Source organism: Amphiprion ocellaris, chromosome 8 (assembly GCF_022539595.1).
Source record: "Amphiprion ocellaris isolate individual 3 ecotype Okinawa chromosome 8, ASM2253959v1, whole genome shotgun sequence".
Taxonomy (NCBI): Eukaryota; Metazoa; Chordata; class Actinopteri; family Pomacentridae; genus Amphiprion; species Amphiprion ocellaris.
This window is the reverse complement of record NC_072773.1, coordinates 14,904,030-14,922,135: the sequence shown is the minus strand read 5'-3', so window position 1 is coordinate 14,922,135 and position 18,106 is coordinate 14,904,030. Positions and strand designations below refer to the sequence as shown.

At 38.9% G+C, this 18,106-nt stretch overlaps 1 protein-coding gene across 4 annotated transcripts in view; it reads left to right on the top strand.

Annotated features, from left to right (window-relative positions):
* The first annotated feature begins 981 nt into the window (after window positions 1–981).
* LOC111570577 (solute carrier family 41 member 1-like) overlaps window positions 982–18,106 on the top strand; it is a 31,568-nt gene continuing 14,443 nt past the window's right edge. The window contains exons 1-6 of one of the 4 annotated variants that reach the window (XM_023273424.3): window positions 982–1,212; window positions 4,138–4,550; window positions 13,287–13,394; window positions 15,165–15,236; window positions 16,031–16,175; window positions 17,382–17,528. In XM_023273424.3, the coding sequence (XP_023129192.1) occupies window positions 4,239–4,550; window positions 13,287–13,394; window positions 15,165–15,236; window positions 16,031–16,175; window positions 17,382–17,528 (784 nt within the window). In that variant the 5' untranslated portion in view covers window positions 982–1,212; window positions 4,138–4,238. Of the gene's footprint in view, window positions 1,213–1,863; window positions 2,001–4,137; window positions 4,551–9,692; window positions 9,946–13,009; window positions 13,175–13,286; window positions 13,395–15,164; window positions 15,237–16,030; window positions 16,176–17,381; window positions 17,529–18,106 lie in introns of those variants that run through there. The other 3 variants (XM_055012938.1, XM_055012939.1, XM_035949600.2) reach the window with 3 other exon arrangements.

Below are 18,106 nucleotides of genomic sequence, written 5' to 3'. Positions count from 1 at the left end.
CATGTGGATGAATGGGGAAAAATGACAATTTTATCTACAACATATTAAAAGAAGCAAATAGTTAAGGGATATAGTTTCTGAAATAACTGTATATTGATTCAGGCATACTGTAGTGTAGTGATACACTAGCTGATATAGAAAAGAATAGATGGGATACTGTGTGTAGTATTGCTTAACCACTGTACAAAATAAGAAAACCTAATTTTTGTCTTCTGTAATCGCAAGGCATAATGTATCTGACCCCGTACATTACTGATACACTTCACTGATAAGTTTTCATTTTACAAGGAGAAGAAGGAATAGTCACTCTGTCACCCACATGAATGAAATGCACAAGTGAGGATTCAATTTAGACACAGACCACTTACGTGTGAGCAACATGACTATGACATAACCACTAAATAGCACGGCATGCACATGGTGCGGTGTCATATTCCAAGCAGCAGTAAAAAAGCACCACCATGCTGTTTGATGCTACATAAGCAGGTTAGGTGACAACCACAAGCGAGACCTCAGTGACCAAACACAATACAGAAAGCATATTTTGGTATTTTAATCATTTCATATTGTCTGTAGGCTACATGAGAAGAATTATTCACTTCATATAACAGGAGTTTGTAGAAAATGAGGCTAGTGTGACATTTTTGAGAACAAAACATGCAAAAATTAGAATAAAACAGTAAGTCACATTTTTGGGTCCCGGTGTAGAATTAATTTTTTTATCTGGTCTCCATGATGCTTATCTGTATTATATGACTGAAATTCTTGCTGGAGTGCAAGAAATCCTGAGTTAGGAGTCAGTGACCCCACAAATAATTTTGGAGGAATTCCCTGACTGAATGAATGAAACAGTGAAAATGCTTTAGCTGCCTGCTGCTGTCAGCCAGCCGGCCAGAGACAGAAAAAGACAGGAGGGGGATATCCTTATCTGCCAATGCCATGAAATTCAAGACGGTGCCCCATGATGCATGCGCACTAACTCTCACTGCAGACACACACACATGTACACACACAGCGCTTATTGCACAAACATATACACAAAAATGCACAAGCTAACAGAAAGCGGGGCATACACATAGCCTTAATATAGATAGACATTTTCACTCAAACACATACACACAGCATAGCAAGCATACACAGTTATTCTTGGGAGCTTACGTTCACCTCAGCTGTGCTCACACTTGGCCTCACAAGCTCTGGCTGGAGACAAAGGTAAGGACGATAAATCAAACTTGCTCTTTTAAGAAGGAAATTTGTCTGCACTTTATGTATTACAGGCTTAATTGAACTCTCAGTAACCTGAGAAAGATGATCATAAGTTCATGAATGTATGCTGACTGGGTGTTTCTTCATTATCAGCAATGTCTGCTGTTGACTTAAGTAGCATGGACACTACAGCAGCTGTGGCTATTTAGTTTAGCCCACTATAATTATAAATGTTTTAGATACATGTCTCAGCCACTGGTAATTTCACTCATGTTTGCTCCCTGTAATACCAGCTAGCAAAGATTTTCATATTGGGATCCATGACTAACAAGGATCCTCACAAGGTATTTATTTCTGTTTGATTTTCTGGAATATATGACTTTGTCATGCTATCTACAGTGCAATATTTTTACCTCCCTGCCCCAGAGTTTATATTTTAAGGGTGAGAATTTTTTTAAATTAGTATTTTTATTAGTAAATTTAATTTAAACACAAGTTGAACTGAAATATACTCACTCTATTATTTCCCAGATTCGAGCAGCTGCTCAGTCTCTCCACAGAGTGGGCGGGGCTACACGGTGATACAATTTACTCCGGTGTTTATCCAATCAGAGAGCGCCTAGTGGTGTTTCCGTGGTTACCGAAGCGGTTGTATTATGGGATGTACACATGGCAGCTTCCAGTGAAGGAATTCATGTCAACAGAAGATTTTTACACTCGTATATGTCATTACTCAGGGAGCTACAGATGAATTCGGACATTTTGGTAGACTACCAGGACTCCGAGGCGACTATGTGTGTATATGAATGTTTTAATTTTGCTTTTTAAACCTCAGCAGCTTGACGTTACTCATAAAATCTAGTCTGTTGGAAGAAATGAGTCAAATCGCATCTATAGAGGCAGGACAACCGAGTGGGCTCGTGCGAATTAATAGCGTTTTATGCTAACTGTGCTAACACAAAGTTTAATATTTTTAATGAATGCAGAATAAAACTAGTCACGTATGTGTTATTGAATAGAGTAAGGATTCAATGTGAAATGCTGAGAGTCAAATTTTTTATTCATATATGCTTACTACTAGGTAGACTAATGGGTGTATCATTATCGTGGACTGTATACTTTCCTGCTCCGTACTACAGAAACGTCTCATGGGGATGAACTTGGCAAGACTGAATATTTTGGGGGGTTACACAACAGCTAAAAGCTATAACTGAATTCCAGGGATTTTTTATGCTTCTGTAGTACTGAGTCTAATTCTGCTATGTCAGTGTGAGAGTTCAGAATCCCATATTTATATAATGCTGTCTTATTTTAGGCAAGGCAAGTTCATTTGTATAGCACAATTCATGCACAAGGCAATTCAGAGTGCTTTACAATGGCAACGAAATGAATTACAGAGATGATTGAATAGGTAGACATTAAAAGCATGTATCAAAGTCATTGAAATAAAACATAATTTAAGCAATAAAATCAACATGAAATTTTATGATAGTACAAACATTCAAATTAAGATAAAAAGAGAGATAAAATGAAATCACTTTGAAAGTTACAGTGCAGTGCTGGAATTATTCAAAGGCAACAGTAAATAAATAGGTCTTTAACCTCGATTTAAAGGAGCTGAGAGTTTCAACAGACCTGCATTTTTCTGGACGTTTGTTCCAGATATGTGGAGCATAAAAACTGAGAGCTGCTTCTCCATTTTTGGTTCTGACTCTGGGGACAGAGAGCAGACCTGTACCAGACGACCTGAGCCATCTGGATGGTTCATATTGTAAAAGGAGCTCACTGATATACTTGGGTCCTAAACCATTCAGACCTTTATAAACTAACAAAAGTATTTTAAAGTCTATTCTCTGAGAGACCAGAAGCCAGTGCAAAGACCTCAAAACTGCAGTGATGTGATCAACCTTGTTAGTCTTATGAGGACTCCAGCAGCAGTGTTCTTTACAGTTAATGTTGCTAATTATCTGATTTGCATAGACTAATATCGGTGCATTTTGATTATTTTGGTGACCACCATTCACGATAGTACCAGAAGAAGTAATGTTGTAGTGTATATAATGGTGTTTTCACTTAGACAGTTGCAACTTGCTGTGTTGCGGTACAAAACGCTGAGTAATCAAGTGTAAGTGCTGCTCATCAGGATTATGTCATAATAGTAAGAAGACGTCTTTTGATTTGCATCTGAGCCATGAGTTAAACTGTCACTCTTTGATTTCTATATGCATCAGCAGTACAGTTTGTTTAAAAAGGTGACAACTTACAAAGGCAACTTGTCTCTTTGCATGACGAGTTTATCACATTTGTGAAATCTGGTAGCTTAAAATACTTTATTTGGTGTCCAAAAAGCCACAAAAGATATTAGCCTCCAGTCAGTTCCTAAAGTAATTTAAAACTTACCTGTATCTTCCATTTTTCGTTAGCTGATTTTATTTTTCAGCTCCTCAGTTTTCCAACTAGGGTTTTGACACACGTTTAAACGTTCATTATGGTTATCTATTGCTTATTTTCACGACATTGGTGCTATCTTTCCTGAAGACACAGATAACACAAACACACTGACCGGCAACTTCACAGTTTAAATCTTCACAAGAGTAGCCAAAACATTTTCAACGAAAGGCTAATGTTAGCCAGAACCAGAAGCTGCAACTTGATACCACAGTGTATATTTAAGTTTAGTTCAAGTAAAGGAAGCAATAGCTTGTCAGATTTTAAAATATATATATATATATATATATATATATATATATATATATATATATATATATATATATATATATATATATTTTTTTTTTTTTTTAATTTATTTATTTTTTTTTTAAATTGTTAAGCTTTATATTTGTACAAACAGTCTTAACTATCTATTGACCTTAATTACGTTTTATTTTTGATTTGTGTAGTAACTTTTTAATGCTTTTTGTCTCTTTACAGATTCCATACCTATATTAGGAAAAGAGGTGTGAGAAAGCAACACCGGACCCACCATTCTGTATCCTCCAAGTTAAGTGAACGCAGCCTTGCTTGACACAGCCATGCCCGGTGAAGATAAACCACCACAACAGGGCCGCCAGAGGAAAAAGAACAAAAAGTCCCGCTCTAAGGGGAAGAGCCCTGGTGGGAGTCCTGGTGCCAGCCTGGGAGGCACCTTAGACGGACAGGATGACCTCATCTTACCCCCTGTTCCCCAGCCTCCTCCGAAAAAGCATGTGGAGGAGAGACCCAAAGTGCCTGTTGCCAAGTTAGAGGAGGAGTCGTCCCTAGCTATCTGTCTTCAGGTGCTTTTCCCATATCTGCTGGCTGGGATGGGCATGGTGATGGCCGGCATGGTGCTGGACAGTGTGCAGGTAAGTGCACAGTCTTGGAGCTGCTTTTGAGGCAGTGGTGTCACATGTTACAATTTTATAGTCATTAACACTGAAAATGTGAACAGAAAAACAAAATAGCATCAGCTTGACAATGTTTATGCTCATATTTCTTATTCAAAAACAAGTAAAGCAAAGTTGTTACAGACCCCTAACCAGATTATGTAAGAAAACAAAAAATTCTACATTCAGCAGAACTGAAAATGAATGACTCAGCTGTGACTAACAGTCACATGACAAAAATCCAGGGATTATTTGGCTGAACTGCAGGCTGTGTTTACACAGAGCAGATGGAAACAAATAAAAAATAAAAGTAGTAAAATATCCGTGCTATATTACATAGAAATTCAAAGTCACAGCTATAATGAGCTTTTAACATACAAATATTACCTGCACATCCACAATGAGCAGCAGTGATTCTGAATCTGCTAGAAAAAGCAGCAAGGACGCTAAACATTTTGTTAGTCTGATCGTACAGTTTGCCCAACAAAGCGCAGCCAGCATGCACTTCATCCACTATAAAATACCACAGAAATGATAGGACCTTAATGCTGTCATCAATCAGCTGCTGGCCTGCTCTGCTCCCATGTCAAAGAGAGACTCTTGGCTGCTGCATCAGTTGTCTGGTGGATTGTGAAAAATCCAAGAAGGTCTTACTAGCCCCATCTGTCCGTCTCTTTACCTGCTCTGTCTGTGCACCTGCCACTTGTGGTGCACATTCAAAGAAAGCACTTAGTCGACTCCTCATCAACTAACGTTTGGTTGACTGTTGTGAAGCAGCCCTATTTAATACTAAGAAAATTCAAATATTTGCAGCTTCAATATAAATACATTTAAAGCCAAGTGAACTTCGACAATGTATTGTAACTTTGGATGAGCAAATACTTTACAAAGACACTTTAGGACAATGTCTTTCATATGTCATAATGTATGTACGCATTATAAATTCTCCAATCACAAAATATTATGGTCATTCAGTAGAACTGCTAGTATGGGAAAACTGATCTAATAATCCCTACCATGACTGCTAATAGTGTTCTTCATCAGCCTGCTGTCGAAGAAAGATTTTCATTGTCTTTTAGTTTGTGCACTCCTTAATTCCAGACATCATTATGTGAAACTCTTAAATGTTTGGTTAAAGCAGGCAAAAGTTAACCTACACATTCCTGCTTCTGATGTAGACAGGAAAAGATGCAGCACAGGCTTTTTTTAGATGATAACGGTGAATAATACATTGTGGTGTGAGTGTGATTTGAAATATTGGTGTTCACTATATTACCTGCCACAACCTGATGCATGAATGCAGCACATAGTACATTTGAAAAATGCAAGTTAATTAGTGTGTCAGGTGAGTCGTCTGTGTCTTCCCTTTGTAATGCCCTTTACATTGCTGCGTAGGGGATACCTGTGTGTGTCTGTGTGTGTGGGCTAGTTGAATCTTTATCCTGTGCCAGACGTCCCTAGCGTTTGGGCTGCAGCCAGCTGGACAGAAGGAAATCAGACACACTGCTGTCTGCTTTATGATGAGCCGGTGTCTCTTTCTTCCCCTCAGTCCTCCACTGATAAACACACATCTCTCCTAATATGGCTTTTTCCCTTCATTCCATCTGTTGCTCATCAGTATTTCCTTCACTCTACGGTATCTGTTACCCTCCTGCGTGTGATGGAGGATGATTAGTCATGAGCTTGGCAGAGAGCTGTGTCCCAAAGCACAGGGGACGTACAAGGACATGCAGAGTAGCCTATCGGAATCGGAGGGAGATAAAGACGAAAACACGATGCTGTCAGAAATTAGGGTTGTTACTGTAGCCTGTGGTGGTGGTTGATCCTGTCTAAACTACCACGTGCTGATGTCAACCGGTAGCTTCCATCCTACATGCTAAAGCCTACATTCCACTTGTGCCAACTGGCTGTTTCAGTTTTTGATCATTATCTTCCAATTTATAGCTCACACAGTTTTGACAGGTTTTGACAAGTTAAACTGCATTACGGAACAATGATGGTAATATATCTCTGACACCTCCTTGGAAGTATCAGTTGGATTGAAAAGGATGTGGAGCACTTAAATCACTCCTGAACTCCAAAACTGTAAATCATTTTTACACCAAAGTAATGCACACATGATATTTTCTGTAAATTGGGGATGAGGTGGTAAAGTGAGACCTAACGGTGTTGGTAGTGGGACAGCCTCAGAGGGTAGGGTGGGTCAAACCATTTACTTTACGATTGGTGGCCAACCTGCCACAGGTGTGTAGACAACAGAAAAAGTCAAAGACATGGTGTCTGTGGTCCAATGTTGCATCCATGGTGATGACATGATGAAGTTGTGTGCCTTTTCAACTGTCCTTTTCCCTAGTCAACTGTCATGCTTGATTGTAATCCATCCTTGTTGCTGTTATGTTGTTGTTGTGGTGACTCAAAAAACACATACACATTGTATGAGGGAGAATAATTTAAAGCATGAGCTGTGATTAGTGTAAATGCAAACTACAAAGTTATTGTGACATGATTTGACTTGAATTAAAAGTTAGAAGAGCTGGTGAGGGGTGGCACAGTGATGCAGTGCTTTTCCCTGCCGCCTCACAGCTAGAAGTTTCTGGAGTCAAATCTTAGCCTGTGCTTGTTCTCTCTGTGCCTGGATGGGTTCTCACCGGGTTCTCTGGCTTCCTCCCACAAAGACATGACATGCTGAGGTTAGTTGGTGATTCTAAATTGCCCATAGGTGTGAATGTGAGCGTGCTTAGTTGTCTGTCTCTCTGTGTAGTCCTGTGATAGACTAGTGACCTCTCCAGGTGAACCCTGCCTTCACCCTGAATCCCTGGGATAGACCCTAGGCTCCCCTTAACCCTACAGAAGATAAAGTGAGGTATAGATAATGAATGGATGGATGGAAGAATTGATTAGATCCCATTCTGAGCCACACAGCCATTGTGTATTTCCTAAGCTGAAACTGCACAGCTGACTATAAAAGGTTAATTAAAATTTTTATGAATGCTGCCAAAGTAATGCCATTTTTCTCTCTTTATGTCAACACTAAGGACACAGCCATCCTGTAAACTTGAAATAGCACTGTCAAAGCTTCTTAAGTGGAGCAAGCCATGTTGAATTTTTGTTTCATGAAGGCCAGTATGTCAACATGAATAAACTGTTTTACTTACAGGAAATACTGAACTTCGGAAATTTCATTCCGAACTGAACCGGCATCCCCAGTGGAAAATGATGTCAGTATATTTTGGCCACTGCTACTTTAATTTGGACAATTCTCATTTCACTCATCCCTATTCTTTTTGACAATGCAATATTAAGTTGCTGCAGTACCTTTTATAGTTCACCTGGTTATTCTGCGAAAGTAAATGTCAGTTCACTTGTTCTTTGCTGGATGAGTGAATGTACGAAGCAAAAATCAATTACGATGCCAAAATGAAATGGATGTTTACATAGAAAGTAACCATCTGTGCCATTAAATAGAGGAAGTAATAGTGTTGCAAGAGAAAAGGATGAAGAGAAAAGTAATTTATAAATTATTGTGACCTGAAAAGTACTTTCTATTATAGTTTATCTGGGCTTTTTTGAAACAGTTCTGTGTTGTGCAGTGTTGCTTAGTCTTACATGTGATGGTACAGAAGGAGATGCATTACAGGATTGCAGTGCGGGTATAGCATGTGAACCGGAGGTAGAGATGGAAGGAATGGATGGAGAGAAAGAATGAGTCACGATACAGAGAGCAAGAATAGAAGAAGAGAGACGAGAGAGGGAGAAACGCACCGAGACCGTCCGACGTAGAAAGTGGGATGTCACATGGCAAGAAAGAGGGAGGATGAGTGGCAGACACGCAGCAAAAAAAAGCGAGAGGGAGAGTGCGAGGCAGTAAGCCGGTCGTTTCCCTCATGAGTTTGCACAGCGCAGACAACCCTGCCTCTTTCTGTGCTACGTCACAGCAGAGCTGAGTGGAGGGAGCAGGACTACGCTGATGCTGACAGGAGGAGAGGAACACTTGAGCCTGCTAGAAGCCGGCTGCTGCATCTTGTCAGTGGATCTCTTATTAACATCAAGGAGCTCTTTTTGTTTTCTCTTTGAACCCTCATTGTGAGCTTGCCAAAAGAGATAATGGGCTGGACTTGTACAGACATAAGGGCTTCCTGCTGTTCCTGACTCTCAAGACCTTTTGGACTGTTTTCCATCATTTGGCTCCCATCACTCACTGAGCCGTGACAGTAAGAACTGCTATCATTTGTAGGATACAGCTGAGCCTTTACTTTGGAGGTCAAGCGGATTTCAGACTGGATCAAATGGATTACATTAAACAAACATTAAACTCAACTAAAAGGACTTAGAACTAAATTACATGGATTCTGGAGGTCTCTTGGGCAAGTGGACTTAATCAGGACTCCTTAAAGTCCGAACTCTCTGTTGGTCCAAATTCATTCTCTTAAACCTGTATATGGATGTTAGTCATCTTAGCAATTCTTTATCAAAAATCTTAATGTAAACTGACATTTTCTTAAAATTAATACTTTGACTGCAGATGCAGAGCATCTGTGCTTGTAGAACGTTGTGACCTATGAATCAGAAATGGTGTTAATGATTGTGTTCCCCAGTGGTGCTGACAAATATCTCACCACTGCTGACTCACTACTGAGCCAAAGATGCCTCGCTCCATTGCCCTCAAGTTAGAGTTAAAGCCTTCAACTTTGATTTTTGCTTTGAAGAAAAAGTATTTTATTTAAAGACATGGAAAAATCACAAGTATCTTACTTGCTTGACTAGATTTCCACTTCTGAGCATCTGAAGCAGGTGATTACTTATGTTTTCAGTTTTCTTTGATAATTGTAAAAAGCTGATTGTTTTACTTGTGTATTGCCAAGAATGATTCAAGTAATGGCTGTCATATTTTTGTAACCCGTCGAGAGTGGAACAGCAATGTCTTCATAAATCCAGTCTCTCTTGAAGAGTGGCCTTCGTGACTGCTTGAAACATTTGACCTTTGCTTGTTTAAATCAAGGACAACAGCATTGATTGGTTTCTTCTTCAGTCCTCACCCTGGTTACTTCTGGTGAAACACAAGCCAGGCTTATTTGGACATATCAGAAGCTGATTTTTTGTTTGTATTTGGATTGAATTCACAGTCACCATGGGATAACTATACATTGAACTAAGTTCTTAAAGTAACCCCTTGTTCAAGATGGTGGTGACTCGTCTGGAGCTGGAACTGCGCTACCAAGGCAAGAAGTTACGTGGCGTGACATGGAAGCTGACTCGATCAGAACATGGTTTCCTGCCAGAGAGCTCTTGGCTCATCGCTGCACAGGTTATAGTGCCATACCTGGTCTCAGGACTCGGAATGGTTTCTGCTGGAATCGTTATGGACCTTATACAAGTATGATTTTATTTTTGAGTTTGATTGATAAATGACTTCAGTACAACATGTCATGTATGGTTACTAGTGTCAATATTATTGCTGAGACTCAGCACTAATACCAAAACTATAACTAATACTCTTCGTTATAACTTTAACAGGTACAAATCCTACAAATGTCTATCATCTGACAAAAACACTGATACTGCTGATATTACAAAATCCCAGATAACATTTTATGCTTGTTTTTACCTGCAATGTGAGTGTTTTTACAATTGTAACCACAATTTTTGTGCATTGCAACTTAAGTATGTTAAGATTATGGAGATATTGTGTTTATAGCAAATTGACAGTTGGCTTTGGTATGTTTAATGTTAGGAAACTGAAGCGCTTCTTGCTTTAGTTTGGCAGAATGTTGTGATTGTGGGTGATACTAAGGCCAACATTAGTTGGACTTGCTTCAGTCTATTGTATAAAAAAGACTCACCTGTTAACCTTTGCTACTCACAGCTAGTTAGGATTACTATGCCCTGCACTGACACAGGTTATTGGTGCTGAGCATAACAGCCAGTGTAGATGTAAATTCGATTGAGCTGAAGCATGAGCCATGAACCATAAGGTGAAATATTTATTAAATTAGATAAATTTGGATTTGAATAGTGAAAGTAAATCTTAGCAAGCACGCTATGCTAATTTTTTATCCGAGACAGATTTTCATTCTTACAATATCAGAACATTAAGAAGCATTGAGATTCGATACCCAGCCTGATGAATGGTTTGGGTTAGTGTGTGGCTGAATGGACTTACGTTGCATAAACCACTTGTTGTGGCATTAACGAATGGTGCACATGCTGTATGTACTGACGTATGAATAATGGGTGGACAGTAGAATGAGAGGCAGAGATTGGCTTTACCTGCTGCTGTGAGAATGGTCTCAGCTGACATAATTTTTTATTCACCAGCAGAAATTAGGGTCAAACTGACATTGGCCTGTTATTAAATATTGGATATTTGCCAGTCAGACTCGTTTACCTTTCTCATCACTTAGGCTGACCACAGTCAAACACATTTTATTTGTTGAAACTAGAAAAAATGTTTGACAGGTAATTTGTAGGATTTGGTAATATTTATCGCAGAGAGGATGGGAAGATGGAATTCCTAAAAGACTGACAGATAACCATAAGATGGATGAATGGGTGGCTAGATGGATGTTCCAGTGGACTGATGGATGTATGGAAATGTTCTAAGCAGTGCTGTTTACTGATTAGTAGATGGAGCCTTGGGTAACATCCACCTTTCTGAGATTTCTAAATCAGATTTAGATGCAGTAGAGAGCGGAGAACCTTGGGATGAATGTAGACAGGTAATTTAATAAGTGGTTTAGAGATGAAAGAGAAAGAAAGGAAGGAAGGCAGAGAGTGAGGTGTGTAAAGATGTTAATGCCTTGGGATAATACAGAAGAAAACAAATAGATTCTACGTTACAGAGAAATGTGGCCAGAAATATAAATGTTTCTTATAGTAGTATGAGCATAAAATATTAAATGCTTGTGTGACAATAATAAGGTAATTGTGATGTCTGTCGTGAAGATTACCGTAATGGCAGTGAGGTGATGTCAGCAGAAATATGCTAAACTTTGTTTTATGTCCTGAGAAGTCTTGAATAGAATTGTTTTTAGTTGTGTTGGCTTTAAATCCATCACACTGACACTTAAGCAGCAGCAGCATTATAGAGCAGAAGTGGGCCACGTCCCGAGATAGCCTTCCTGTATGACAGCCATCAGCCGGACCTAGCAGTCCAGAACCAGAGAGGAGTGTGTATAAATAGATGCCCGCATATATGAATACTCCAAACATACACCTCTACTGCCACCATTTACTGCTCTTACATTCATCCTTGTGTCCTCTATCATGGGCTTGTTTGGCCACCCTTAACTATTTACTACTGCATACAACAGTTCATGAGGCAAAAATAATCTGACTGGTTATATTAAACATCAGTGGGTGGAGCTAAAGCACAAATCCACAATAGATAACTGGCTAAAGGCTAAGGAATTTCTGTCTGTGTTTCTGTCTGTTCTTCGGTTCTCTTGACGATTGTTCATTCGCGCTACATCATACTTGGTGGGTGTACTGCTAGGAACCCCAGGAAGTGCAGCGTTGCGGTCATTAAGAGAGCCTAAGGCCAGCGTTATTCTGTCCATGTCTGCAAGTAAGCAACAGTCTAGGAGGATCTGCGTGACATAAATTTTGTCATCTCCCTGAGTCTGCACACATCTGCATGCAACTCAGAATTTATGTCTGAAGCCAATCAGATGAACGGTTGTCAAGCAAAGCAATGAACAGACAGAGATTACCAGCCCTAATCCACATTAATGGAGTGATCCCCACACTCATATTCCAAGACTGGAATTTTAATAGTTTCTATTATTAGCAATATGTACTACTACCAATGTCAGAACACAGCACAGAAGTTCCAGTTTCACTTTGGCCCTGTCTGTGCCTGCATACGATTGACATACGAAGCTCAAGTTAAAAACAAGATATTCAATACCTTCTTTTGTATGTATTCCTTAACTTGGCAATCATAAACTCAGCTGAGCAGGCTAGTCAGAAAGCCATACCTAGCTGACTGTACACTATTCCATACTTCACTGGAAAGACAGCTATATTTGCAGCAAAGAATTCTATTTTGTAGGGAACATTTGCTATAAAGTACAATGGTTTCTACATTCCACATAGGCTTTCCGGGCAAAGGAGCAACTGTTTTTACATGCCTGCCATAAATGATGCATCAAGTCTAGTTCCTGTACATGCTGTTGTCTTTCCTTCCTCTTTCCTGTCCTTGCTATAAAACAGAACATCTTTACTGATCTTTTTTCCTTTCCTTTTTCCTCTTTTCATCATCCCATTTCCTATTTAAGTCCCTCCTCTCTGTACTACCCTCCACGCCTGTCACTGCTTCACGTCACTTTGCTCTTGTCAGCTGCGTTATCCTTTTATATGTGCATCTATTTAAAGATCTAAACTGTCTTGGTCTTGCCAGTTGAAGCTGTAGTTAGAAAACACAGGACAGACTGTGAACAGTGTGTCTTCTAAACCCGCTGAACCTGTGCGGTATGGCGTGGCATCAGACGAGGCTCAGAGATGTGGAAACAGGGAAAGTAGGCTACTGGGTCAGTCTAGAATAGGTGATGGTCTTATTCAACTGCATCAGTGAGGGACCAGGTTCATGGGGTACATCTGTGGAGGTGAAGATGCCATTTTTTTTATTATTTCTTTTTTTTAGAATAGAAAAATGACAGTCTTAATTTCCTCTCTGTCTGTTTAAAATTTTATTTTCTGTGTATGTGTGTGTTCCAGCACTGGGAGGTGTTTAAGGTCATCACAGAGATTTTTATCCTGGTCCCTGCTCTGGTTGGACTCAAAGGAAACCTTGAGATGACGCTGGCTGCTCGCCTCTCTACTGCTGTAAGTGGACTAAGGGTTACAATTATTTTTTGTATAACCAAATAAAACCTTTGTATTTTACATTTTTTGTGATCCTTCTGCTTTATCATATTCTGCTCTATCATATTTGTTGTTTAACATTTGTCACAGCTACCTCTTAGAAAATAACACATTTACCAAGCTGCGTAATTTAACTGTGTTATATATGTGTAATGCATGTTTGGGTTTTTTGGCCCAGTTTTGGCTGTACATAGATCTACCAGATAGGTTAAATCATCTGTTTGCCCAAAAAGAGTCCTTTTTGACTGTTTCATAAAGTAGGATGATGAATGACCATTGGTTATGCAACATTTTAAATTATTCTGAATGACATTGAGATCTTGTTTTTGTGCTTGCATTTACAGTTAGCAATTTTTTGTAGTGTTTTGCCACCTGCCAGAGATTCATTTTTACAGTTTTGGCTGTCCTTCTTAAAGGTCCTGTGATAATGCTTTACTTACCATTTGTATTGTTACTCCCAAAAAAAAGAACGCAGTAGAGTTATATGACGATCAGCGTACTTTTGTCGTTCTGTGAATCTGTCTGTCAGTGCACAACATTACTGAGAGACAGAATAACTGATTTGGATGAAATTTTCAGGGAAGGTCAGAAATGACACAAGGACTTGGGATATAGTCTGGATGCACGGATTTGTTAAGGATTCCTGTATCATTGCGAGATAGCAGCATGGCGTCACTGTAACTATGACAAGTGAACACTGCATCAGCTGCCTGCCAACGATCACATGATTGCAATCCTACTACAAATCCACTGGGATTTATCCATCAGAAATGATACAAGGAACAATTTATTACATTGTTAAGGTGTTTCCAAGTCCCATCAGTTCCTGCCGCAAGCTACATATTTAGGTCACGAGATTCGGTATCCGTACATGACGTACACATACATAACACACGCCTGTGCTCAGGTCAAGGTAATTTTTTATTAAAAATTACAGCTGTCGGAAATGATACAACAGTGATTCAGCCTTGGCAGAGTACTGCACTCTCTGAGTGCTTTTCTTGTTAAAATCTACTTCAGTCGTGCCCAAAAGGGAAACTAATGTAAACAAACAGTTGGACAAACTGCTTACCGTTTTAATGAAAGCCCATATGTTACAGTGTATTTATTTATTGTACATTGTGTATCAAAAATTTCACTGAAACTAGTATGAGTACAAGGGGGATAAAAGTAATACAGGACTAAATCATATTGCAAATATTTTTCTTTGAACTCAGCAATTTCATAATTTCAGTCTACAGGAGTGTTGTTAATGGTGAAAAAGGACACCCTGTGTGTGTTTGTACCTTCGCTGCTCTGGACAAATAAAAGGCACCTACACTATTATATTACCACATCCCTCCTAAATGCAAATATGTTCCTGGCTTTCTGTCTATACTTTTGCCTTGTACTGACTGGTGGTTACCCCATATGCACCGATACCCTATTATTGTTTGTGAGCTATAATTTCAAGTACAACCAAACCCCAGGTTGTTAAAAAATTTGTTTTCGTTTGACTAATGGATCTTTAAAACGACCTAGTTCATCATTTACTCTGCCCGTTATTCTCCTAAGTCACACCTATTGTTTGTTTTGGGATGACTTTTTTTTTTTTTTTTTTTTTTTATACAATGAGCTAAAATATAACTTACCAGCATGTGATTGACAAATACTTGACTTTATCAAACCTATATGTTTTAAACAATTGAAAATGCTTTTACCTCCCAACACAATTAATATCCATGTTTTTAGGCCAACACGGGACAAATGGACGACCCTGATAAACAGTGGACCATGGTGTGCAGCAATCTAGCACTTATACAGGTAACAAATTTTATGTATGATGTACTTTCACATAGTAAGTGCAGGTATGGTGAGCTGATATGGAGATGTATGAGTGTAAAAGAGCTTAAGAGAACCATGAATGCTGGATAGTGTATCACAATAATGAACTGAAAGATGACTCATAGTTTCAAAAAGTTTGGTAGCAGAGGAATTAGCTAACAAGATTCAACATCAGTGCACAGAGAAGAAAAAACTGAAACTATAATCTTGTCAAGTTCCAAAAGAGCACTTTGGAATATTTTTAAAGCCCTTCCAGTAAACATCAGCTGAAAAGAACTGCGTGAAGAATGGCAGAACATCTCTTCACAGATTTGTGACAGACTGGTATTATCTATGTCCAGGAAGATCCCAATCAAAAAACAAAACCCAGATATAAAATATTAGAATAGTGAATGGAATCCAAACTTATCAGTCATAACTGCATAGACTTGAAGCGTTGGGACTCGTATTTTCAATGTAGTCTATATAACCTGTTTACTATTAATGCAAATACAGACTATGACCAACTCTTCACTTTAGACAACGATTCATACATTACACATACAGCTAACAACAATTTTAATTGGTTCATTGATTAGTTTATTACTCAGGTGTCAGAAGATTAACTGGCAATAAACCTTTATTCTTAAAGTAATTTTTAGGTGAAAACTGCCAAACAATATGCTTCATAAAACTAATTGCTCCCTGCATCCCTACATTAATATCGCTCTGCTGTATGTTACATTCATTTGTATATTGTAGTTGAGTGCTATGTCTCTGTTTACTCTCTGCAGGTTCAGGCCACAGTGGTGGGTTTCCTCGCAGCAGTTGCAGCCATTTGTTTAGGGGCAATTTCTAGAGGAGGTGTAGAACTGGATCAGGCAGCCGTCCTCTGTGCCAGCAGCATCACCACTGCCTTTGTAGCTGCTCTGTCCTTAGGTAAGAAAGCTGTTATTGATTTGAATGGGAAGCTGAATACAGCCACAGAGCTCTTACATTATTTTATGGTCACTTTGGTTCAAACTTCAGAACAATGTTTTAGTTACCACATGTTGCAGAGTTCACCAGACAGTCTTATTGGCATGGGTGTCAATTAAAAAGAGACTTTGACTGTGGAAGCACACTGAGGATCAATCGCACTCACTTTATTTATGATGTTTGGGTACCAAGGCCTTCATCAGGCAAAAGTCTATATAAACAGTAAACGGTACCAAAAGCCTCCAGATATATAATTTAATACACAGAGAGTTTTAAGTTTGTTTTTTTTCAATAATCTGAGGAGGGCTCTGATTCAACAAAGCACAGAACTTTAAACCATATCCTACCGTAACAGATGATAGAAACATTCTGACAATAGTACAATAAACATGTTTCTTATCTGCTTTTTAAAGTTGCCATTACTGTTCTTGTTTTATTTGAACTGTAAACAGTAGTGCTGCAGCCATTTGTAGTAATGTCCCAGAATCAGAAAAAAACATTATTAATCCCTGCAGCCACATGTTGCAGTGCTGCTCACCAGGGAAATGTTTGAATAAAGAGAAGTGATTGCTAACACATGTTGCACTGATTTAGAGACTGGTACTAAACACTGGACTTAATGATAACTGAAGTAAAAGAAGTGTTCTGTATCCTGAGGACTCAGCATGTGATTTAGTGCGTTTGGACTGTGTATGTAAGGGGAGAGTTTTGTGTTGAATGGTAAGAATTGAATAGAATTTCTGCAGTAAAAACTGAACCCCAGCAATTGTGAAATACTGTATTAACATCACAAACTTCTGTACTGTATTTTATACTAAGTCTCAGCAGGGGAGACACCACTTTCCAGTAAATCAGATTTTTGATTCATAATACATTTTTACTCATTTTTTTTGTGTAGTTCCAAATGTCTTTTTTTTTTTCTTTTTCAGCATACCATTCCTGCATTGCTGGTTGATGCTGTGAAGATTGTCTTTATAGATGTACAAAAACAGTACATTCTAGCTGAAAGCTTCCATCAGCATTATGTTGTTTCATAACCCTAAAAAAAGCTTTTTCACAGAGGATGCTGAATTTGCTCATTTGTCCTTTTCATTCACCTTGGTTGAAAGTGAGGACTTCCTTTCACATTTGCTGTATCTATCCTCCTTCATTCTTCTCTCCATGTAGGCCTGGTGATGATTGGAGTGATCATTGGCTCCAGGAAGGTGGGGATCAACCCTGACAACGTGGCCACCCCCATTGCTGCCAGTCTGGGGGATTTGATCACCCTGTCCCTGCTGGCAGGGGTTAGCACCACACTGTATGAATATATAGGTGAGGAAAGTCTGGAGGTGGAGTTAACACAGATGAAGGTCTAATTTATGATGGGTGTTACACTGGTGAGTTGTGGACATGAGTAGCTAGAGTGATGCCTCATTAAGACATCTCATATCTGAAACATATTTTATTTTATTTATATGTCCCGTATTGTGCCCCTTTACAAGAAAGTAATCAATCAAGTTAAGTCTCTTAACTAAGTCTCACATGTCCCTAGAATATGTCTTTTTCAGCTCATAATACCACAGAGATGGTTCATTTCATGATATCTGTGTAACTCCTGGTTCTTCCGGTTCTCCAGGTTATTAATGAAATAAAACGATAATAAAACACTGGTTAAACAAGAAGGAACTTTATGACTTCTATAGAACCTACAATTTTTAGTTTGTTCCACAAGATGGCACCAAAAGTCAAATTCATTTTTCAATACTGCTCGTCTGATGCATGTGTATGTCAGTTTTATAAACATGTCTGTCTGTGTTTAACTTTTTTACTCTAGCTGCTTTATGTTTTTACCCTGTGGCATTTTATCTGTTCTTGGGGTTGTGCCTGGAAGTGTGAGTGCATGTGAGCCC